Source organism: Mauremys reevesii, linkage group 15 (assembly GCF_016161935.1).
Source record: "Mauremys reevesii isolate NIE-2019 linkage group 15, ASM1616193v1, whole genome shotgun sequence".
In the NCBI taxonomy this organism is placed as follows: Eukaryota; Metazoa; Chordata; order Testudines; family Geoemydidae; genus Mauremys; species Mauremys reevesii.
Genome location: NC_052637.1, coordinates 27361405 through 27385846, shown reverse-complemented (window position 1 = coordinate 27385846; position 24442 = coordinate 27361405). Strand labels below are relative to the sequence as shown.

At 51.6% G+C, this 24442-nt stretch overlaps 1 protein-coding gene across 4 annotated transcripts in view; it reads right to left on the bottom strand.

The window, feature by feature from the left end:
• The window catches only part of SEPTIN9 (septin 9), a 260037-nt gene that overhangs the window by 90956 nt on the left and 144639 nt on the right, over window positions 1-24442 (bottom strand). For all 4 annotated transcript variants that reach the window (XM_039500934.1, XM_039500933.1, XM_039500936.1 and 1 more), the window contains one exon: window positions 22317-22976. In XM_039500934.1, the coding sequence (XP_039356868.1) occupies window positions 22317-22976 (660 nt within the window). The remainder of the gene's footprint in view (window positions 1-22316; window positions 22977-24442) is intronic.

The following is a 24442-nucleotide window of genomic DNA, read 5'->3' as shown; positions in this document are numbered from 1 at the left end:
CTCCTTGTGCTGTTCATTGCAGCGGTGTCAGGACGACACTCACTTTGGTTCTCACCAAGCTGTCTAGGGACCCTCACAGACCTTGTCCCACAAACCAGTCTAGTGGTTGAGACAAGCTCAGAGATGCTCTTCGCTCTCCTCTGAGCAGACCGAAGGCTCTATGCGGATGCTTCAGATAATAGCTCCTCCCCTCTGCGAACACACCACTGCTTCAGATCCCGAAGACCTACTCTGACTCACACACCCACAGGCTGCAGCCTTCCAGCAATGGGACTGGAGAAAGAAAAAACTCCCGGTTCGGCCCCACCCTTGTTCCAGAGGCTTGGGGCCATGCGGCTCACAAAACCAGCCCAGATCTGATCTGGCTTCCCCTTGGGGGCCTGGAGATCACCACCACCAGAGTTTTGATACCACTGGGGTCCATAAAGATAGGAACAAATAGGAGGATTGCGTGTGAAAGGCTGGCAGTGACCTGTATTAAGTAGCAGAGATGAAACCAAGGGGAAGTGGCTGAGCTTCATTTTTGCTCTCTATGTATTTAGGACCTTAAGGATAGAATCTGCCCCAGTGCCAAGCCAGTGTGTCTCTGTTGAAGCCAGCAGAGTTACTCCAGATTTGCATGGATGTGAGTGAAGGCAGAATATGACCCTCGTGTGCTCTTTTGCTTTAAGAGCTGGCCTAGTGAACGGTTCCCTGGGACAGCGGATAGCTCAGCCATGGATCTATCAGATCTGCCTGCCTGCCTCTTTATCTTGCCGGGGGGAGGGGGGAGCCAGGCCTGCCTCCTGCTCTTACAGTCCTACAGTTTAGTTCCTTACAGAGTGTGCAGTCCCAGGGGCTGTGCATGTTGCTGCCTGGACACTGCAGTGAGAATCCGCAGGCAGCTCTAAGAATGTTTTTTCCTGAGGTCAATGCTGCCTATTGAGTAACCCAGATTAACCTTCTGGGGCCTGCAGACACTTGCTGCATTCAGAGCTCACCCTCCTAGGCATTCAGCTAGCTGGCAGCCTGCAAAATGCCAGCGTTCTTGGCATGCTTTTCACCAGGATGCCTTTGAGTGCAAGGTAACAAGCAACGGGCTGATATATAGTCCTCAGCTGAAAGGTCTCGTCCTTCCCACCAGAGCTGCCCCAATGCTGAGAAGTGGGAGCACTAGGTATTAGGTAGGCACAAATCACTTCCTTAGGCTTGGACAGATGAGCTGCTATAATGGGCCATGCTACAGACCACTCCTGGTCCTGGATGAAGGGCTCAAAGCCTGCAGCTCCCTTCGGCTGCTGAGGCATGTTTCTCGGCAGGGCTCAGCCCACCAATCTACAGTCTTGTGGAAAAGGCCATAAGAGCAAGAGGAGAAGGAATACACAAGAACTTACTTTCCCTCTCCCTGTGGTCCTTTTGCACCACTCCCTTCCTTCCCCATCTCCTTCTATTCAAAACACAAATTTTAATGAAGAAGAGCCAACTTCTCACCTCTGGCTCCAAATCCCAGTTGGGTGACAAGTGACATGAATCATGAGTGGATTCGCATTGGCAGAGCTGGGGGTGGAACACAGGACTGGAACAGCGGGGGCACTGCTGGTCAGGATTGAGGTGCACTGGCAGAGCAGTGAGGGGAATACAGGGTTTGAGTGCACTGGCAGAGCAGTATAGGGAATACAGGGTTTGAGATGCACAGGCAGAGCAGTAAGGGGAATACAGGGATTGAGGTGCACAGGCAGAGCAGTGGGGGGAATACAGGGTTTGAGGTGCACTGGCAGAGCAGTGGGGGGAATACAGGGACTGAAGTGCACTGGCAGAGCAGTGAGGGGGGGGTTATACAGGGACTGAGGTGCACTGGCAGAGCAGTGAGGGGAATACGGGGTTTGAGGTGAACTGGCAGAGCAGTGGTAGCAATACGGGGTTTGAGGTGCACTGGCAGAGCAGTGTGGGGGGGAATACAGGGTTTGAGGTGCACTGGCAGAGCAGTGAGGGGAATACGGGGTTTGAGGTGCACTGGCAGAGCAGTGAGGGGAATACGGGTTCTGAGGTGCACTGGCAGAGGAGTGGGGGGGGGAATACAGAGATTGAGATGCACTGGCATAGCTGTATGGGGAGAGCTCAGCTCACACCCAACCACACTCTGCCAGACTCTCACCGGTGCCATCAGTTGTTTGTTTTCACCAGCACTAGGTTTGCTCCCAAATGAACAATAAACAGAAAAATCTCAAGCAAAAGAGAATTCACACCTTAGCTCTGGTGCAAGGCCCATGAAGATTACAGTGACCCAGTGGGGCAGAGCTCAGCCCTGTAGTCTCACAAGCCCAATTACACCCACAACTACTGTCAGTAAATCACCCTCTCCCAGCTAACCCTGCCTCCTTTTGTGCTTCCCTGTGACTAGTCTGCCTCACCTCTGACTGTCTGAGTGAGGGGGGATGGATGCATGGCCTTTCCCAGAGAAGCAAAACAATACCTCGATGCCCATGTAAAAAGCCCTAGTTCTGCTGAGACCCAGCTTACAAAGAGCTCAGACCAAAACAGGGCACTCCGGCCCCCGGTGCCAGGGAGCAAAGATCCCCAGGTGCCGGGGAGCAAAGCAGTGCACAGCTCTCGTCCTGGGCACTTACATCTTCCAAACCCTTCTCAGACATTTAACCCAGCCTACTGCCCTACGAAGCAGGTGGCAGTGGGGGCTGTTATTTCCCCAGGAGACAGAGAAGATAACTGCAAGGAAAACCACGACTACGGCTGCAATCCCAGTCTCAGTGGACCCACCAGCAAAACTCCCACTGACTTCAACGGGAGCAGGATTTGCCCCTACTACATTCCAGCTCCAACGGCCATACCCCATTCTGCAGTTGCTCTCTCATATGATGCGCGTGCCTTTAGACTGGAAGCTCCTCAGGGCAGGGAGCCGGCCATTGCTCTGCATAGGTCTCCGGCTGAGCTACAGAGCGGCACAATGGAATAACAGAGCATGGTAGGAGTTGCTAGTTCGAATGTGCTGAGTGGCTCACACATTCCTGAGGAAATTCACCACATACATAAAACTGAGTGAAACGTAAACAACGCCGAGCTGTAGCTGACTAGCTACAACTGATCCTACAGTGACCTCTGACGAGGCTGGTATTTACATTAACTACCCGGCTAATGGCACTAATGCACTTTATATCGCAGCGCCCTCTCCATTTCAGGACTATAAATTAGAACAGTAACTGTCACTGGTGGCAGGCCCCGGCCTGCTAATGAGCCCTGTGCCAAGTGCCTTCCCGCACCCTGCCCTCCCCCTCAGGGCGGCAGAAGGGAGGGTGGGCGCTGGATCTCAATGATGGGGTGACTCCCAGGGAAGGCCCGAGCAGCGTGTGAGGTAATTTCCCCCAAGCCCCACTTTATCAGCACGCTGGGCCGCAAGAGGAAACGAGTTCAGCCAGAGTTTGTCTAAACACGTTGTGTTTTATGCGAAAAGCAGCTCTGATCTCCTCCCTTTCCCAGGCAAATCCTGACAACTCCAAGGAAGCCTTCGCCCTCCTTTCTCTTACTGGGGAAGGTGGAGGAGGGAGCGCACTGGACAGGAATCGCAGGGAGTGTTCCACGCTTCCTGTTAGAGCCCAATCCGGCCAAGAGTACCAGCTCCCAAGGGGCGAAAAATCACGGGGCAGGCCCCCAAAATCATGAGATTGGCTTAAAAATCATAAGAGTTTTTTTTTAAGTCCTTTTTGTCTTCTGGTTTTGGAACCTTTGGGGTGCACTCAACATCATGTTCTCAAGCTTTTCTCTGCAACCATGAGGATTAGCTTCTTTTTTTTTTTTAAACAAAAGCTGAGATTTTCACCTAACCACATGCCTCCAAGAGCTGGAGCTTTAAGAAAAGGGTTGGCAACACTGCGTGAAATCTTGGTCTCACTGAAATCAAGGGGAATTTTGCCTTCAACAAAGTCAAGATTTCACCAAGGAGTACTGCATGCGTACACAATTTGCCCACTATCTATGGTGAGAGCGAGGGTCAGCAGTGAACGTTTGGACAGTTAATTAATGATACCTTCAGCATTTCCTGGATCTGTGAGAGCTAGGTTGGGGAGGGAATGGAATAAAAGGTCAACCTGGTTTTGTGCTCTACACCAGAACTCCTGCTGCTCCACAAGCAATCCAGAAACTGCCCCAGAGACACAATAGTATTACAGCAAAGTGCAGAATGGAAACAAGGAGAATGCTCTACAGTTTAATCAAAGTTTGAAAAACAGAGCTATAAAGAAGCAGCAATCAGTGTCCCTTCCATAAGAAAAAGGGAGGGATGTGGATAGTGCTGGCTTAAACTAGCACAGTTCAGTCAGGCACAATGTAATTCTTCCACCACACAACTGGATGAATGTATCTCAATCCTGGAGGATAGCTCTATCAAGGGCCATTATCCAAAATGGTCAAGGAAGCAATCCCATGATCTGGGTGTCCTTAAAACGCCAACTGCCAGAAGCTGGGACTGGTGACGGGATGGATCACTCGAAATTTCCCTGTTCTGTTCATTCCCTCTGAAGCATCTGGCATTGGCCACAATCAGAAAAGATGGACCATGGGTCTGATCAAGTACGGCTGTTCTTATGACCCACAGCACCCCGTGCTATTCCAGGTGTGCCCACATAGAGCTCTGCTGATGAACCCAGCCCTGATCTGCAGAACCCCCTACTATCCCAATCCAGGTCTTCTCCTAGCTACTGCATTAACCTGCAACCGCGGCCAACCAGCCCACATCCACACACTGCATATTGGCACCTTCCTTATTTGCCTTCCTCTTAGGGCTAGTCTACACTGGCAATGTTAAAGTGCTGTGGCGGCAGAGCTTTAACGTGGCTTGCGTAGTCACGGCAGAGCACTGGGAGAGAGCTCTCCCAGCACTCTAAAAAAACCAAAAACACCTCCACAAGGGGTGCAGCTCCCAGCGCTGGTGCACTGTCTACACTGGTGCTTTGCAGCACTGAAACTTGCTGCATTCAGGGGGGTGTTTTTTCACACCCCTGAGCGAGAACGTTGCAGCGCTGTAAAAGCGCCAGTGTGGACAAGCCCTTAGAAGGATTCTGTTTGCAGAGTCTGTTGGGTGGGCTCGTATCCCAAAACAACACTAGCAATCAAACACCAAGGAAAATGACAAAAACAACCCAGAAAATAGATGTCATTCTAAACCCAAGGGCTCTCTGAAGTTGGCCGTGAGTTGCCAGCTGTTTCCCAGATCCCTGAGAAAGTGGACACAAGGGCAGAATCTCAGAGCAAGCTGGAAAGAGCTTGTTTTGCATAGATACAGACATTGGCTGGCATCTTCCCCTTCCCCACAGACAACTGCCAGCAGCTCTCATGGAATAATAATGCTCCAAGGAGCTGTGCAGACATCAAGGGCTGGCTTCAGTCACCCAAACCCTTACTCACAGTGAGTAGTGCCATACTCCACGAGCAATCACAATGAACCCAGTGAGACTGTTCAAGGTATGAGGTCCTAATCAAGGGTGGCAAAATTCAGCTCTATCTAATTAACCCTCTTCATACCCCCATCGGATAGCTACAGAAAGTCTTATGATGCCCTGTGTTCCAGAGGGGGGAAACGGGAACATTGGCCCCAGGCTACACTATACAGTTTAATGGCAGAGTCGCCACCAGAACTTGGGACCTCCACTCTCCCAGCCTTCGGTTTATTCTTCCAGGCCATGCTGTGTTTCATGTTCAGAATACCTGACTCCATTTCCATAACAGACACTAGCGAAAACTCCCATTGACTCCAGCTTCATAGAGGAGAGCGACAGACAGAAAGCTCCCCGTGTGCAGAAACTGCGTGCCCGCGTGCTCCTAGCTGTGAAGGGTTCAGCTTCAGATCCTCATCCAGCTTTTCTTAATGCCACAGGGCTCTGGCTAAGGATGTGGGGAACCCTGCCTCCCTGCTGTGTTAATAAAGTGCTGTCCCATCCCATGTCAGAGACCTTTTTCATTGTGACTACTTGAGTGCACCAATTCACTCTCAGCCAGCAAAAACGTCCACGGAAAGCAAACATCGCCAGGGGCCCAAGCACAGTGACTAAACTCTAGATCCCAATGAATAAGTGGTATCTATCCAGATCTACCCTATTTGTCTGAAGAGCACTGCCTAACACTTTAGGGGGTCTACGCTGTGATTCAATCACCCTTAGAGAGCATGTCAATTTGTTTCCAGTGTCCCCCTTTGCCTACAACCCTCCCTTTCAGATTCCCATCTCATCTGTCTCTGCCTTTTCAAGGCCAGACTGTTTCCTGAGTGAGTGAATTGTGTTTGTTCTGTTTGTGTGGGTGGGGGGTGGGGGGGTAGAAACAGGTTGCCACCATAAAATTCAAGTGCTGCAGATAAACATCAAAGAAACGTTATTCCCTTGTATAAGTAGATGACTGTTAAACATGAACTGATCACAGCACTGCATGACATAATGAGGCCAGAGTCACAAAGAGGTGCTCAAAATATCACTGTGCCAAACATTACAAGGGGCTGGTCGTTTACACAGCTCTGCGATGCTGGAATGTCTGTTAATCACCTCTACGCCCCTTGGCCTTGCTCCGGAAATAATAGACAACATACAGAGAGAGTGGAAAGCATCAGAAAATACTCACAAGTCCAGGCCTCTTCTGCTCTCATTCTCAGAGGAAAACAAAAGCAGGAATTTTCAAATTGCCATTCAATTCTCACTGAAAGGCAATGAGGGTTGGGTGCCTTCAGCCCTTACCAGCCAAAGAGCAGACATGTCACATGCATGTCCCAGGCAGCCTTTGCATGTACAATGTGTGCTTGTAACATGTTGCAGGTATATAACCTGTTGCAAAGGCAACACCTACCAGCAGCTCCCCTTTCTTTAGTTCTAGGGCCCGATCCTGGGAAAGTTGCTTAGTATTACTTTAGAACAGGTCCTTAATCTGAACGTGAAGTTTTAGCATTAATGAAATTGGGAGATTAATTCCCCCCTTCTCCGAAAAGCCAGGCCTATGAAAAGCTCTCCCCCTACAGATTCTAGGCCTTGGCCTGAAAATCCCCCAGCACTTTCTGTCCTAAACCCTACACACACCTTTCACTGCACTTCAGATCAGAAGCACAGAATCGGCCGTGCTGGTCTAGTCCCGCAAACAGTTCTGCAAGCGCACCTCAGTTTTGAGCTGAAATAAATTCCCGCCAATACAAACCCAGACCTCTCCTGGGCAGACTGAAAACTGTACAATGGTGATCTGCCATTTGTACACCTGGGGACTATGATGAGATCATCAGATCCATTTTCACTTGGGACCTAAGAGTTTTAACATAAACCTCTGAAGGGGTGACAAGCTAGAACACTAACGCAATGTAACACCAACCCACCAAAGCATCAACCCCTGCAAAATCCCTCTTTGCTTCAACCAGTTTTTATTCCAATTGCCAAGTGTTGCCTTTGCTATGCAACAAGACTGATGGGCCTTTTTTCCCCTATTGAAGGAACCATAGGCAAAGCCAAGCCAAGGAAGAACCAACCCAGTGAGAACATCCTGTCATTACTTCTTGATAGCTGTAAGAGCCGTATAAGGCATGTTATGTATTTTCCTTTTTCATATGTGTATAATTCATCAGTTGCAGTGGCTTGCCTGGTACTTTGGTCCATAGAACTGAGCCAGCCACTCTGGCAGAGTTTTGGCTGTCAGCTGTGTCTAGGTCTATCCCCACCCCATGAAAGAATGAAACTCAATGAAGAGAACCAGTTTTGCATGCGACGCTGGAGAAATCCAGGTAACTCCTGCTCGGACCCAGGAAATGAATGTACTATTTAAATTGACCTAAAGGAAAGCAGCCCCCTTCCCCAATTCCCATCTTTAAACTCTATGGCAGATGGAACAAAAACGGAGCCCAAGAAAGTCTTAGCACAGGCTCCAATCCAAGAAGAGCTGCTTTTTCCATTTATAGCCATGTTCAGTCCAGCTTCATTGCAACATCTTGGACTCTAGGAAATGAAGTGTGTGTGTGTTGGAGGGAGTAGTGAAGAACATAATTGGCCAATTGTCAAATTATCTTGTTTGATCACAATGAAGTTTGATGTTCCCAAAACAAAGCTATCGCCGCATAATCTTAATTCAGTCCTTTGCCTCAGCTTATATGGTTTATTGCACTGGCAGGTTACCCAACCTATCCTGTCTGTCAAGCAGTGGCCAACAGCAACATCAAGCTTAGGCAGGAGGAAGGATCTATAAATAGTTTAAAAGATAATTGTTCAATCTGGAAAAGTCAATTCTTATCCTACTTTTATCAACGGTCAAAGTGCCCTACCGGCAGAAGGCATTGAAGTCCAAGTTAATAGCCAACCCATGCTAAAGGAGACCCCAGTTAAATTTTTGTGTTATCTCTGCCAAGATAACGGACTATTTTTCTTATCAGCCTGCAAGACTATTTGTCCAAATGCATGAGCCCCTGGAATGTCCAGAAGAGTGAAGAGGTGGGGACCATATCTTGTCGAGTGACTGTGTCCGTTATCAAGAGCTAAGCAGGATTTTCCATGGTGTGTGGATGGGAGACCTCCAATTAGCAGATAGGATCTGCACCGCCTTGCACGTTGTGTAATCATTTACACCTATGGTAGGAACTGATTTTCCTTACTCTGAGGCACTGTTACCCTGTCAGAGCATAGTAGCACCTAAGTATAAACGAGAACCGTCTGTAGTGTTTTATGCCCACTTTGCACAAATGTAAACGATGACACAAGGTGCAAAGCTGTGGAGGATCTGGCATCTAAGAGTGCTGGCGATTCAGGAAGGGGCACTCTTCCCTCGCAGGGTGGTTCTACACTGCACACTAAGTCCAGGCTCTAACTCAGGTTTGAGCACAAGCCCCCTTCTATCCAATCAGTCTGACTCAGGTCAGCGAGCATTCAGGACCCAGGTCCTAAGACACTGCTAGGGGGTGGGTCAGAGCCCTAGGAACCTGCTTGGGGAAGTGGGTCAGAGCTCTAGGACCCTGCTAGGGGAGGTGGGTCAGAGCCAGAGTCCTGCTGGGACTCAGGTCCAATCCGTGTAATTTTGCAGTGTGGACACAACTCAAGCTGCAAACCCAAGGCAGAAGATCTGCGTAGTACAGTATGGATGCATTAGCACGGCTTTGAGATGTGGGCCCAGCAACTGTAAACCCAGGTTTACAATGCAGCTTGAACCTTCAGGCGTGGACTTGGAAACACTAATTCCACAAGCCCAGGTGCCCCAAATCCAGGCTTAGCTTGCAGTGTAGACATACCCTAGGTCTGCAAGGAGCCAGTGCCCCAGCCTGATGTGATGAAGTGCTGGGTGGCCGCCTTTTGGAGAAAACAGAGGCCTTGACCACGTGGGGTTTTTTAAAATCCCAAGTACACTGATCCCAGCATCCTCTTTGGAAGAATTCTTGGAGGCAAACATCATGCTAATGCATAGAGACTAGAAATGGAGAGAGCCGTTTAGGTCATCCAGCCCACTGCAGGATGGTCCCTAGATCCAGCTCAATCCAGTCCAGTTTTAAACAACTCAAACAACAGGACTCCCACCACTTATTTTGGGAGACTATTCCACAGTACAATAGATCTGCTGCTGGTGAGATCACCCGTTTCACTGCCGACCCACAGGGACTTACACTGGGGCAAACAAATTCCTTCTTTTATCTGAGTTTGGCCGACTCTGAAATGAGAAAAGGAGACACTGAATCTGCTAAAACAAGGAAATAAATCCAAACTTTGGCCCTGAGTCACACTGGAAAGGAGGGGCTGGTTTGAAGGAGGGGGAATCTGCCATGTCAAACAATATTAATAACAGCTTGAGTCAGTAATGAGGCCTCGCTGGCCTGCAATCACACTCCTATTTAATGCTCTGCATCTTGGCTCAATCATACTAGACCAAATATAGCTCCTTATCCCTGCCCATGTTGGCTTGGAGGCCTGGTAATTGACTTCAGAGCCTTCCACTCCTAGGTCGCCAGCAACCAAAGTTATTCACCACCTGGTGGCCCAGGTGAGCTGAGTTCAGCAGGCCTCAGATCAGTTCTCAGCAGGACAGGCGTCCACATCAGAAAAAACACCATCACAGCTGGCACCTTCACCGGCATTCTCAGCAGACAGTCTCAAGTCTAAATGAGCCTGGAGACTGAATGACCCATTTCCCATTGCCACTCCATGGCAAGATCAAGGAACGCTGGCAGAGGAGGGGGAAGCTGGCTTTGCTGCTGCCTACGTGGTACCTGCCCGGGGGTGGGGTAATAGAGGACGAACAGAGAGCTTCATCTGTTGTCATGTTGCTCTCCAGATTGTGTGCAACCTCTGCAGTGAATCAGGCACATCTCCCCCTTGCACTCTCTCCTCTTTTCTCTCTTTCTTTCCAAATAACTGGCGCTGCAGATTTTCCTTTTTTCCAGATTACCTCATATTTGGCGCCTACGACATACACACAGATTTGGACTCGGTGCATGTTTCATTCCCCAGTCCCCTCCCTGCTCTCAGTCTCTCTCGGGTATCTCCGGCTGCAGGCGCGCACACGCACGCACCCAATCTAGCCCCAATGTGTCAGCTGGTTTTAAGGAAATACTTCCCCCCAGCTTTAATCTCTGTTAGATTGCTGTGCAGCTCAGGGACTTGGAAAGGATTACTCAACCCTGGCCTTTTCATTTCGGGTAGAGTTGCTTTGTTTATTGTCTTTTAAATCTCTTTAACTCCCCTTCCCCTCCCCCCCTTTACAACTAGGCCAGAGAGCCACATCCCAAGAGGGCCTTGATAAAATAGACACAGTGTTGTTTGATTAGCACATTCCACCTTTCCATCCCCAAACCTCTCTGGATGAGGAGAGCCCCAGGCGTCCACACCTCCCCCAAACCAATGGGGCTTTCTTCTCAATGGCAGTGTCCTCTTCAGAGTCCTCTTAGGGCAAAAAGGCCCTTTTCTGAAGAGGTCCCTCCGCACAGAGAGGGTCAGAGATTTTTGCCTCCCCGGGCAACCACTTTTATCAGCTTTGAGTGGCTGCCTAGGTTACAGAGCGGTGGGCAAACAGCACTGGAGTTTGGGGTTCCGTTTGGAGAAGCACCCAAATGCTCAGACACTTCACCACGCCTTCTCTGAATTCCTCCTGGGACAGCAAAACGGGGCTGGGAACCTCGCTCACCTCCCATCAGATTTCCCAGCACTTCTCCGGCTTCCCCAATGGCAGCCAGGAAGGGCAAAGGCTGCTTCCAAGAAAAAATAGGTTTTTAAAAAGTTATTGGAAAGCTTTGGAAGCCAAACCAAGACTCAGGGCAGGCTCATAGGAACACAGCAAATATCAAACCCGATCAGATCCTAAGTCTATCTAGTCCCTGGCAGTGGCCAGTAGTAGCAGCTTCAGAGGATGGCTGAGTTCATGTTTTGGGTGAAGGTTCATACTATTAGTTTATCTTATCTGCCTTGGTTCCTCCATCCCTGCTGGGGAGAGTTCTGGAGAGAACAGCAGCCAGAAAATGGAGGGACAAAGGGAATGAGGTACTGGGCAAGGGCAGGACAATGACTCTGTGGAAAGACAACATTAAACTGTGCTATGTCCTCAGCCTAGAGTAGAAGAACGAAGGCCCTGAGAGAACCGACGGGTGGAGATTGAGGGGACTAAACTAGCCCCAAGATAACGGTAGTGAAGGTGCGGGAGATCTAATAAGAGACCGATGGGTTTTTCCTGGCCCCCAAGCATATGCCATGGGTCAGAATGAGACAAAGGTTATACCCCCGTCACGTGGCCGCGGTCAGTAGCCACTGACCCAACAGCTTCTGTTATAACACCCTTCTACCCTGTACAAACCTGAGGACCCCCGTACCTTTCCTGAGCAGACCCAGTCAAACAGACTCTCTTCTCCTTTGTGGGCAAGTGTGGAGATGAGGCTCTCAGTGACACCGGCAAATTAACTCTTTCCTTTTGTGAGTGACACACAGAGGGTCTTTCTAACCTCTCCAGAACCAGGGATTTGCTCAACTCCTTGCTCCACTGCCAGTTAGAGCTGGCAGGAAGGACAATCAGGCAAAAGAGCAAAGAAAGAAAATTAGTTTCATCAGCGCCAACCTCAAGCTGGCGGCTTTCTAAATATGACACATTTTGCTGGCAGCGTGCGGCCAGGATGACTTTCCCAGAGGCTGGGCCAGCACTGAAAGCACAGCATGTGCTTTCGAGGAGAAGCCACATCACATCGCTTTCATATCTGATCAAGGAAGATCTCCAGATGCACCAGGTATTGCAACTGAGCCTCACCTCCAAATACAACCCAGGGGTTGAGCGGGGAGGAGCCAGGGCCAGAATGAGAAAGAATTGACTAAAGAGGAAAACATTTACCAGGTTCCGGGAGCACCTATGGTCTTCTACATTGAGTGTTCATGGACTGATTATAAAGGAGGCTTGTTACCAGGGGAAAAGCTGCAACCTTAGTGGGTAAGCACAAGAGGAGTATGGGGAGAGGACAGGGAGCAGGAGAAGGAACCTTTCATCTCCAGTCACCAGCTCCAATCCAGCCCACCTCAGTGATGGCAAAAAGCTTTTGGCATCTGGAAGCTGTTCAAGGGCCTGTCATAAGTAAGCTGGGGGTTTTCTGTCTGGGTGTCTTCAGCACAGGCCAATGACAGAATGGACATGGGAAACTGCTCTACTGAACTATCCTTTCACCTGCAGAAGAGGTCCCTGGAGCAGAGGATGTAGAGGGAGGAGTGCAGAAGATTGCTCTGCCACTGCCTGTCCTATAGCTATTCCGTGGCTAAGTGTCCGTCCCCTACATTTAATGGGTAAACGGACGCAGAGACAAAAAGTGACTTGCTTCATTCAGCAAACTGGCAGCAGAGTCTGTAAGAGAACCCAGGAGTTCTGACTTTCAGACAGCCACTAGAACACTTCTTCAGTGAGTCCACTTAGGAGAATAACAGCTGGAGGTTTGGATGTTCTTCCTCATGAATCACCTGTTAACACAATGTGTGTACACACACACACACACACACACACCCTCTCAATCTTTCTACCTGAGAGGAACTAGATTGCATTCCTTTCAGAACTCATTAGCGCTACTTTCTTCATCAGACAAAAGGTGGCAGGCTATTCTGTTATTTATTACTGCCAGGGAAATTGCTGGCCAATTCAACCATCCTGGAAACTGACCATCTTCTACTTGTCCCAAGAGGGCTGCAAACGGAGTGACACAGACAACTTCTTGAACCTCGATCCATGTGTTGTATCAAATCCATTGCCTCCAGGACTCAGATCTGCTCTGAGAGAGCCGTGCAGATTCCTTACTCTTTACCACCACCACTGGGCACCGCGACAGAGCCCCTTTCACCAAAGACTGCAAAAGCAGTACAATATAAAGAGATGAATTAAGCTGCATCACCCCCAAGAGGGACTCAAAAGAATTATACCCATTTTACAGAGGGGGATCCCGAGGCCCAGAAAGAGGAGATAACTTGCCCAAGGTGACAAAGTAAATGAGGGAAAGAGGAGGCGAGAGAACCCAGAAGTTCTAGACCTCTATTGTAAGCACAGAAAGACTCTGCTTCTCCCTGCTCTGGTGTAATGGTTGCCATGGGATGCCAGCATGCAAACTCAGCCTTTCCCAACAATTAAATAAAAAGCAGATATCGGCTGGACATGGAAAGGCTTCAACTGTAGAGACATCTGGGCCCAGGTCATCTATCCCTGGAGCGTCTCCAGCTATTTTTGTGGTTCTAATGCATCCATGTATGTATTATGTGCATGTGCAGAGCGTGTGTTTGAATATATATTTGTGATGTGTAAGTATGCATTTGTGCACACGTGTGTATAGATACATTTGTGTGTCTGTATGCAGGTGTGTACACTGAGTGTGTGAGAGTTTAGAGCAGAGGTGGGCAAACTATGGCCCGCGGGCCACATCCGGCCCACGAGACCATCCTAACTGGCCCTTGAGCTCCCAGCCAGGGAGGCTAGCCCCCGGCCCCTCCCCTGCTGTCCCTCCTCCCCTGCAGCCTCAGCTTGCTGCACCGCCCGCGCTCTGGCCCGCGGCTCCTGCTGGGCAGCGCGTGGCTGACTCCAGCTGGGCGGCAGGGCTGCAAGCTCCTGCTGCTCTGAGCGGTATGGTAAGGGGACAGGGAGCATTTGGATAGGCATGGGAGTCCCAGGGGGCCTGTCAGGGGTGCGTGTGTGGATAGGGATCAGGGCAGTCAGGGGACAGGGAGCAGGGGAGGTTGGATAGGGGATGGGGTCCTGGGAGGGGGCAGTTAGGGGCAGAGGGTCCTGGGAGGAAGCAGTCAGGGGACAAGGAGCAGGTGGGATTGGAAGGGTTGGGGGTTCTGGCGGAGTGGTGGTCCGGGGATGGGGAATGGAGGGGTGGATAGGCGTGGGAGTCCCGTGGGGCCTGGCAGGGGGGCAGATAGGGTTCAGAGCAGTCAGGAACAGGGAGTAGGGGTTGGATAGGGGGTGGGGTCCCGGGGGGTGGTTAGGGGTGGGGGGTCCCAGGAGGGGCAGTCAGGGGACAGGGAGCGGACGGGGGGGTTGGAAGTTCTGAGGGGGACAGTCAGGGGGCAGGAAGTGGGAGGGGGCGGATAGAGGGAGGGGGCCAGGCTGTTTGGGGAGGCACAGCTTTCCCTACCCGGCCCTCCGTACAGTTTTGCAACCCCGATGTGGCCCTCAGGCCAAAAAGTTTGCCCACCCCTGGTTTAGAGCACTCAAAATTGCAACATTAGTGACAAGAGGCGCTGGATGGAACCATGAATACCAGAAACAGCTGAGACATGCTGCTCATCTCTCCAGACAAGAGGGCTCTTGCAGAATTAGTCATTACAAATTATACGAGGCTCTTCCTAAAGGATTAGGCTGGCACCCATCCAGACCAAAGGGAAGCCCTCAAAATCCCTCCATTGAGAAGGGCCTGGGGGTGTCTGTGGATGTGATATGCTGGTTCATATGCACACGGCTCCCTCCTACTCCTCCCTCTCAGTTCCCCTGTCCCAGAGACGACATGGAAGGGAATTCCAGTGCTGCACCTAACACAACTCCCCTCGCACCATCTGCCAAGCCAACAGAGGCCAAGGAGGTAATATCCGGGCTTCAGGCAAATGACAACAGCTGCACAATCTCAGGGGGAGGGGATAAAACCTGCCCCCTAAAATGTCAGGTGCTCCCCTCCAACTTGACATCAAGGGACACAATATGCAGCAGCTATAAAGCACACATGCCTCCAGAGGCTTGGAGAGGGGCACTGTGGAGGCAGTGAGGAAGGCAGGTGCAGAGGTGCCGCCTGGCAACAGGCAGCAGACGAGAGGCTGTTTGGAAGGCAGTCACGAAGCACACACCTGAGAAGAGAAATCCTAGAGCTGACCAATTCCAGCTCGGTCACCACCAGGGCAGGGATCCACATCCAGGCACTAACACACCTGGGGCAGAGTCCTGCCTCCCTTGAACTGGTGGAAAGCAGCTGTGAATGCCCTTCCCAGTGCAGAGCACCCCCTCACCAGGCACAAAGCCTCCCCCCACCCAGAAGTCCCCAGCCCAGGGGATGTTCTGGAGTGGATCAGGAGTAACCTAGAGGATGCAACAGAGACAGGAGCGGATGAAGCAAGGAATCTATTCCACAGCAGTTGCAAGGTCCATAAGGGCCACGCAGGGGTCTACATCCCTAACCCAGGGGTGTGCAAACTTTTTGGCCTGAGGGCCGCATCGGGTTTCAGAAATTGTATGGAGGGCTGGTTAGGGGAGACTGTGCCTCCCCAAACAGCAAGGTGTGGCCCGGCCCCTGCCCCCTATCCGACCCCCTCCACCCCAGGACAGGGAGCCGCGCCACCTGGTGGAGCCAGCCACGCACCGCACAGCACAGAGCACCGGGTCAGGCCAGGCTCTGCAGCTGCGCTACTTCAGGAGCTCGCAGTCCTGCTACCCAGGGCATTGCACCGGAGGCGGAGTGAGCCGAGTCTGCGGAGGAGGGGGAACAGGGGGGAGGGGCCGGGGGCTCAGGGGCTGGGCAGAACAGTCCCGTGGGCCAGATATGGCCCGTAGGCTGTAGTTTGCCCACCTCTGCCCTAACCCCAGAGTCAGCCCAGCATCAGCATGCCGAAGGTTCAGTCCACGTGCCTAGAGAGTTCTACAGCGCGCCCCCAAGGACACGTTCTGAGAGGTGCAGCCCAGTCAGCCACTCGGATGGATGGAGCACAGCGTGCTGGGAACCGCGGTGTCCAAGGACAGCCTGCCTGTATTAAAGAAGAGGCTGGTTTTAAGAGGCTCCTTTATGCAAGGTGCATGTATCTCTTGGACACGTGGAAAGCTGCCCTGGAGCTGGTGAGCTTTGGGCACCCCTGGCCCAACGGCAGGGGTTTGCTATGTGACCCTTTGGTGCAGAGCTGTGCTCTCTTTCCCCAGCAGGCTTGCTTGGCCTGCGGTAACCCTGAGGAAGCTGTTTGCACAGTTGTTTACAGTGATCCTGTTGCCTGTAGACTATACCACATCCGTGGCTGCCTCCTGTCACCTACTGCAGGGGTGGAACAGTCTAGCTGATAACGTTACTTCCCCTCCCCCTCCATCCTCCAAGGACCCGCTTCAGAGACAATGTAGTTTGGAACCATCCTCTGCCCAGAACTGCAGAGTGAGGACACAACCTAGCAGCAGGAGGCAGTTACTGCTGGCAAACTGAACCAACCTGCACCTTCCGCTCATCCGTCAAGGAAGCTCGGGGGACTGGACAGCTCAGCCCACATTAGGTACTTATCTGGGCCTATTACCATTGCATTGGGGCCCCCTTCAGTCTGTAATGCATTTATCCCCCAAAACACCCCTGCGAGGGACAGAACTGCTATTACCCCCACTTTACAGATGGGGGCACTGACGCAATTAATCTCCAGCACCTGGCCCATGTCAGCTGACTCGGGCTCCAGAGGCTAGGCTATGGCGGGGCTGTAAAATTGAAGTAGAGACATTTTGGCTTGGGCGGGAGCCTGAGCTCTGAGCTGAGGGTTGCAGATGAGCCCAAACATCTACACCACAATTTTACAGCCCCGCAGCCTGAGCCCCGAGAGCATGAATCCGCTGAGCTGGGCCAGGCATGAGTGTTTCACTGCAGTGCACACTTACCCTGAGCGACTCGCCCAAAGTCACAAAAAAGGGGTATGGCAGAGCAGGAACTGAACCCAGGTCCCAGCCTAGCAACTTAACCACTGGACCATGCTTCCAGTGGACCAGAAGTAGCCTGTCATCAGGTCAAATCCTGGGTAGGGAAACGGCAGGAATCAAAGGTTACCACCATCTGATGCTGGCTGCTGTCACATTCAGCGAATAGGCAGTCACAATCATCTATGCAGTGGATGGCGCCCTCACAAGAGTTGTCACTCTCAGAGGAAAAGCCAAGGAATTAACAGACCTGGAGGACTGACTATGCCGTCCTCCACGAGAAAAGATCCCTTCAGGTCAGGTGGCAGGGCACAAGAGAGGAAGGGAGGAAAAGTTGGCATGGCTGCTGCTTATCCTAGAGATAGCTGCTCTTGGGGATTTCAGTCTCCAGGGCTGTCAAAGCAGCATTAAACGAATGCAAATAAATGTAGAGGAGGAATAAAAAGCAAGAGACAGATAATCAGGTTGTGCACAATAATATTAGGATTTAAATATACATGTAATTTAAAATGCAAATTAGGCACAGCCCTCCAGTGCCTGGCAAACTGCCATGTGGCTTTTGAAGCTATGCAGGTGGAAATTGCTGCTGTACGGCAATCTCAATACAAACTAACCGCTCCCCCTCCCCCTTCACAATGGCAGTTTCACCACAGCTAGCTGCTCCATTTCTTTGGCTTCCTTTCCCTGCGGTTTCTTTCAGAGATGCTGAGCTCCATGTGACAGCTCTCCCCAACCAGCCTCCTTCCTGTATCACACTTTCCTTCAGCAAAGGTGGTGGTGACAGCAGCAGTGGGGGGATAGGGAGGGGAACAGTATGAGAACACAGAGGAGTCACTGACAGCTGGAGCTTAAGGGAAATAAAATCTCAGTAACAAGCTAGAGGCAGGCACAAGGGGTTAATTGCTTCTGGGCTGTTTTCAAGGCTTCACTGTAGGGGTAGCAGGGGGCTGGGGTGGAGGGGAGTTTCCACGAACATCATGTTGCCACGTCATGCGTGACCCAACCTCTGGGAGCATTTCCCAGCTAGAGGAAGCAGGGCATCAATCCAGGTGTCACAACTGCCAAGTGAGACAGGGCAAGAGCCACTGCAGGGGCACAGCTGCAGCAAGCCTAGAGACCTGATAGTTTCACCTCCAGGCAGCCACACATCTCCAAGGGGAACACACTTTGCTCTGCAGTGCAGAGACAACTGGGGAGGACGGTGGTTCCTAGTCCTGGCTGTCGGACCAGAACTCGAGACTGTGTTTGCAGCCCTTGGCTCCCTTGGGCAGGAAGCAGCTGAGTCGCCAAGCTATCATCGCCCTCCAAATCAAAGCTAGGTTCTTTTAGTCACAGGGCCAAATTCACCCCTGGTGTAAATCCATCCCGTTTCCAGCTCCCAGCGGGATGGATTTGTTTAAGGAGAGAGCCTGTTTTTCTCTAGGGTTGTTTCGTTCTGTCTCAGGTCCACGTGCAGCTTTGAAGCCATTTCCTCCCACACCAAACTCAATCCCAGGGAAGGACAGTCTGGGATGACAGGTCTGTCCCATGGCCCCTTCAACACAGATGAGAGAAGCCACCTACCAAGACCCCACTGGGTAATGGATTATCCAGTTTCTTTTCTGTGGGGCTCAGCCGTGGCCTGCCTCTCTGCACTCACATACAGGCCCTGGGCACATCTCTTCCAGGACGGCACCCCTATTCCAGTCCCCACCCTGCTAGCAGATCCAGCTGTACTACAGCTCGGAGCTATGAAAAAACCAGACCTCATGGGCCTCACTTGGAGTGGTTAGTCTTCACCTCCTCATCAGAGCAGGCTTTCCTACATTATCACTCTACTAGTTTGGACACAGAGCATCAGCTGAGCTGAGAAGTCCTAGCTTTTGTATCATGGCAACCAGTGGTGCCCTGGGGGCTTTTAAGAGTGGGGAGCAGAGCAGCCCCTACTCCAGCCACTCCTTCCATCTTGGAAAGGGAAGGGAAGCATCTCATTACCCCCCAAAGACTGTGTGTGTTTGAGGGGGATTAAGTAGTAACATCTTCTCAGGGGGTTCAGAGAAACCTTCTCTCTTTCTCCTACCACTGAAGGGACCCCCCCTTGGCTCTCAAAGTCCACAGCTTCTCCAAACATCAGCTCTCCGCGCTTTGCCCACGCTCAGCAGGCGGGGTGCCGATCACCGCCCCTTCCGCCACAGGGCGGAGGGGGCAGGACGCTCCCCCACTGCCAGGCAGGACAAACAATGGGCAGTCCCATAAAACGCCAGACCTCCGACGGCCCCACTAGGCCACAGCAGCGAGCGCTCCTCCAGAGCGGGCGCTACACAGCCATTCACAGGGGGGCCCTGCCCCACAATGGGGTGTGGCTGGGAAAGTGGCCCAAGGAGCCGTGTTGCATAGGCAGCTTAGAGTTCACAGTGGATAGTGGCTAAGATGTCAGTGGGGGAGGGGGAAAGGTGCTGGGGCTCGAGGGGAGCAGCGGGGATATTGCACTAGCTCTCGGGCTGTAAATCTGAGCTGGGAAAGAGGGACCAGGAGGATGAGCCTTCCAACTCGGTTTCACAGCTCTTTTTTATTGGACTCAGGGCCTCCCTGGGCCTGAAAGCCCCTTTGTATCAATCCCACTGAGCACGGCTGTCTTGTTCTGTAACTCGTACCCCAGACAGCTGTGCTGTTGTGTAAACCTCGCCCTCAGCAGCTGTCTTGGGATTCTGGAGCCCCCTTGGAGTTAAAGACACCCCCACTTCCAGGCAGCTGTCCAGGGATTCTGCAGCTTAGGCGCTGTCTCCAGTCCCTACCAAAGGGCCTGATCCTGCATGGTGGTGTGCTCAGCGTCAGTGGGAGCGGAGAGGGCTCTGTGCCTCGCCGAAGGAGCTCCACGCCTGGCAGGATCAGACCCACCGAGCATCTCACTGAGTGGATGGTCTCTCTGGGGTCACTCAGGTTATGTTAAACCCAGAGCGGGGTGGGGCAAAGTGGATTGGCCTGCAGTGCTTTTACGGCTTATGGTGCTGTTTCTTAGCTGTCACTCAGCCACAGACAATCAAAGTTTGTCTACTGAGATAACTGCAGCTGTCCTAGGCGGCTTCCTCTCCCTCAGTCCCACCAGGGCTGTTCCTCTCTTCTTACAAAGGTTACACACAGTTGGAATAAGGGCAACTTCACCATTTCCTCATTCCACATATTGTAAACTCTGTGGGCTCATGGTTAGCGCAGCGGACTAGGAGTCAGGATTTGCGGGTTCAAAGCCTGGCTCTGCCACTGATTCACCCTCGGGTCTTGGGCAAGTCACTTGCATCAACAACGTGGCCTCTCTTGGCACCTCAGCTTTTGGGTGCCCAACTTGATGTGCTTTGAGCCTGATTTTCAGAAGCCCTGAGCATCCACAGCTCCCATTAAGGTCAGTGGGAGCTGAGCTCCTGCCCCTGCTGCAGCCTGTCCAATGGCCGAGACCAACTCCTCACGCGCTCACACCCAATTGCTAAAAGACGCCCTTCAGCACCACCGGCCTCATGCCCTAAGCCAGGTGGGGAGGGAGGGCTCGCTAGAGACCAGGGAGTCTCAGCAGGTCAGGAATGGTGGGGGTCAGAGGGAAGCAGAGTCATCAAAGGTACATGGAAGTGAAAGGGGAGTGAGCTGGATGGGGCCCTGTGCAGTTGACTTCCCACAGGGCCCTTCTGGGGCTAGGCTCAAGCCTGGGGAGGGGCCCAGCACAGCTTTGGTATCAGGTAACATGGCTTTCCTGTTGCCATGGAAGCTTTTGAATGGGAGGCCAACTGGAGCAGTGCTAACACCTGAGAGGCCAGGTCCTCAGGCCAAGGCACATCTCCGCAGCCCTGGCCTAATGTCAATGAACGGGTCCAGCAGGCAATGGCAGAATGTGTGTGTGTGGGGAAATAATTCTCTACTTGTCCAAATATTACTACAGGCCAGGTCTTCCCCCAAGCAAAACCACCCTAACAGCCTCTGCTGGAAGCTGTCACTCCCACAACCAAGCAGCCCAGCTTGAGGCACAGAGCAGGGGCAGCAGGGAGGTTCCTGACAGGTAATGGCAGAAGCCACAGGAGGCCTGGACACCCCTGGCAGGGTCTGTGTGCGACAGGCTTGGAACAGGCTCCAGGGTGGAAAGGGGAGGGCACGAAGAAGAAGGCAGCTCTTCTATCGTCTCCAACCACTGTCCAGAGCTAACAAAGCAACTGAATAATAGCGCTGGACAGGCCAACAGACGTTGCCTTGTAAGGAAGTCTGGTTAACTCCTGGCTGGACTGAGCTGAGTTGGGGGTCGAGAGAAGGGCGGGCTGCGTAACTCACTGGCCACGCAAAGACCGCCCAGGGGCCCGTTTCAACTGTAACACTCCACCCCACAATGGATCCATTTGCGTGGAGAAGAGCAGGGTGAGGCGGGAAGGTCATGGCCTCTGATGCCAAAGCTGCACCTAGCAGAGGAGGGGACTGGGGAATGGAAAAATAATCAAAAAGCTGGAACAGAACAAAATCTCTTTAAAACAGAAGGGGGAGGGGAAATAAAGGCCCCGGCGCCGCTGCGGGAGGGGAGCCAGCTTTAATGCCTAATGCAGGATTAATCAAAAACAAGATAGAGCTAATATAAAACAGGGCTCCAATTTCACAGTGGCTCCAGTCCATGACACAATTACAGCATCTGGCTTCAGGGGCCAGAGGGAAAGAGCTCCTGATTCCTGCTAAGAGAGAGGCTGGGTGGCTGCCCCAGCAGGACAATAATTGCTGACACAGTACTGGAGTCCCACAAGCGTCAGCACTGCAACGAAACAGCAAGCAACACCGGCGCCATGTCTGCACCTTCCACGTCACCCCAGTGGCTGCTTTTCTTAAGGAGACACGGTCAAGGCGGGTGGGCCCAAGATTAGGGTAAAAAATGTGAGCAGTGTCCCATTTTACAAGCCTGGCAAACAGCTGAGGTAAGGGGGAGGGGGCTATTTTCTCATCCTACTGCAATTGCAGCAAGCTTTGTGGTCTCATGGGGCCACTTAATGAAAGTTCCATAAGACTCAATAAATCCAAGCATAAAAGACCCGTGACCACATTCATTCAGACACCAGCGGGTACAAAACCCGGGACCTTCAGCACCAGACCTCACCACGTGAGCTAAGGGAGCAAGAGTTAGCTGTGAACAAGTAGTAGGCTGTTGCCCCCGCTTGTGGGACAGCCACTAGAGGGAGACATAGGCAGATATATACTTTAGCCAGGATGTTACACAGGCCCGTGCCCAGGGCTCTACTTACCCTCTGGACTCTTTGGAGGGATTTCAACCATTACTGGTTGCGGCTTTGATTCTGGTTGGAGATGTTGACTGGCCAAGGAAGGCTCCAAATTCTCCACTTGCCTGACAGGTGGGACTGGGACCTCTGGAGACTTTGCCACCTGGATTTCTACCCGTTTGGTGGCAACGTCTGGCACAGGGGCACTGGCTGTCTCAGCTTTCCGCTGGGGCAGCTCCGGGATCTTTGAGGTGGGGGCTTCCATCCTCCGGATAGCGGGCTCCTGAGGCTTGCCTATAGTGATCTCAGTCCTTCTTGGGGTGGGCTCAGGGGGTTTGTGCCCCAGCCCCTCTGCTCTCTTGAGGCCAAACCTTGATAACCCTGGAGTGGAGTTTTCCACTTGCTTGGATGAGATATCAATGGAGATTTCTGTTCTTCGTGACACAGGCTCAGGGAGTTTGGGTCCGGAGAGCTCCACTCTCCTCAGAGCCGACTTAGGCGACCTTTGGCCTGGAGAGTCTGCATGTCTGGCAGGTGTCTCCGAATTCCTGGCACCGAGATCCTGGAATTTCTGTGTGGAGCTGGATACGGTGGACCTGAGGAGAGGGTTCGGGGTCCGTCTTTGCGGCGTGGAGGAGTTTGGAGACTGGTCTACCTCCTCGACCTCGAAAGATCGCTTCAGAGCTGAAATACACAAACGGAATTCAGAATTTAACAACAGCATCATCTTCATGAGAGGATCACAGCACACTTTACCAATGTTCATGAACCTTCAAGACCTCCCCCCCTCCATTCAAGAGGTGGGTAAAGATCAGTACCCCCACTGAACACATAGGGGAACAGAGAGCTTATGGAATTTACCCAAAGAAACACAGCGAGCCAGTGCCAGAAATAAGACTAGAATCCAGGAATCCCTATTCCCAGAAATCTAACCACTCAACATGGAGGCCTTGCAACTTGAGTATCTTTTACACTTCAAGTACAGGTTGCCACCTTATTAGTATTCTCCACTCACCCGGGGGGTAATGTTTTGTCTCCTGCTTTGCACAGATATAAATGACTTCACAAGGTACAAGGCAGCCTGGAACCAGGACCTAATGGGGGCCTGCTGGCTGGCTTTAGCTTGGTTATATTCCAAGTAGCCAGCCACTGCGATTCCACCTCAAAGGGCGCAGAGGTACACATCCAACTTCTGAGGGTCGAGTGGGTCACTTGGAGCAAAAAGAACAGGAGTACTTGTGGCACCTTAGAGACTAACAAATGTATTTGAGCATAAGCTTTCGTGGGCTACAGCCCACTTCATCGGATGCATGCAGTGGAAAATACAGTAGGAAGATATATATATATATATATATATATATACACACACACACATACAGAACATGAAACAATGGGTGTTACCATACGCACTCTAACGAGAGTGATCAGTTGAGGTGAGCTATTACCAGCAGGTGTGTATGGTAACACCCATTGTTTCATGTTCTCTGTGTGTGTGTGTATATCTATATATCTATCTATCTATATATATATATATATATATATCTTCCTACTGTATTTTCCACTGCATGCATCCGATGAAGTGGGCTGTAGCCCACGAAAGCTTATGCTCAAATAAATTTGTTAGTCTCTAAGGTGCCACAAGTACTCCTGTTCTTTTTGCGGATACAGACTAACACAGCTGCTACTCTGAAACTTGGAGCAAAGTAATCAAACCCACCCTCATGAAAGTGTCCAAAACAACTGCAGAAGACCAGGGGGGAGGGATAGCTCAGTGGTTTGAGCATTGGCCTGCTAAACTCAGGGTTGTGAGTTCAATCCTTGAGGGGGCCACTTAGGGATCTGGGGCAAAAATTGGTCCTGCTAGTGAAGGCAGGGGGCTGGACTCAATGACCTTTCAAGGTCCCTTCCAGTTCTAGGAGATTGATATATCTCCAATTACCACCTTAGGAAATCCCCAATAAACATACCACTGAGAGAGAAGCTTATGTTATATTTTAATAACAAGGGATCAGACTCTGAATAAATCCTCTGTAACAATACTTTGTATTTCTCAAGAGCCTTCTACCCAAGGATTGCAATGCACTTTAAAAACGTTAATGAATTTAGCTTCACCACAGCCACTTTGGGGCAGGTACATGCTGGTGGGGCCT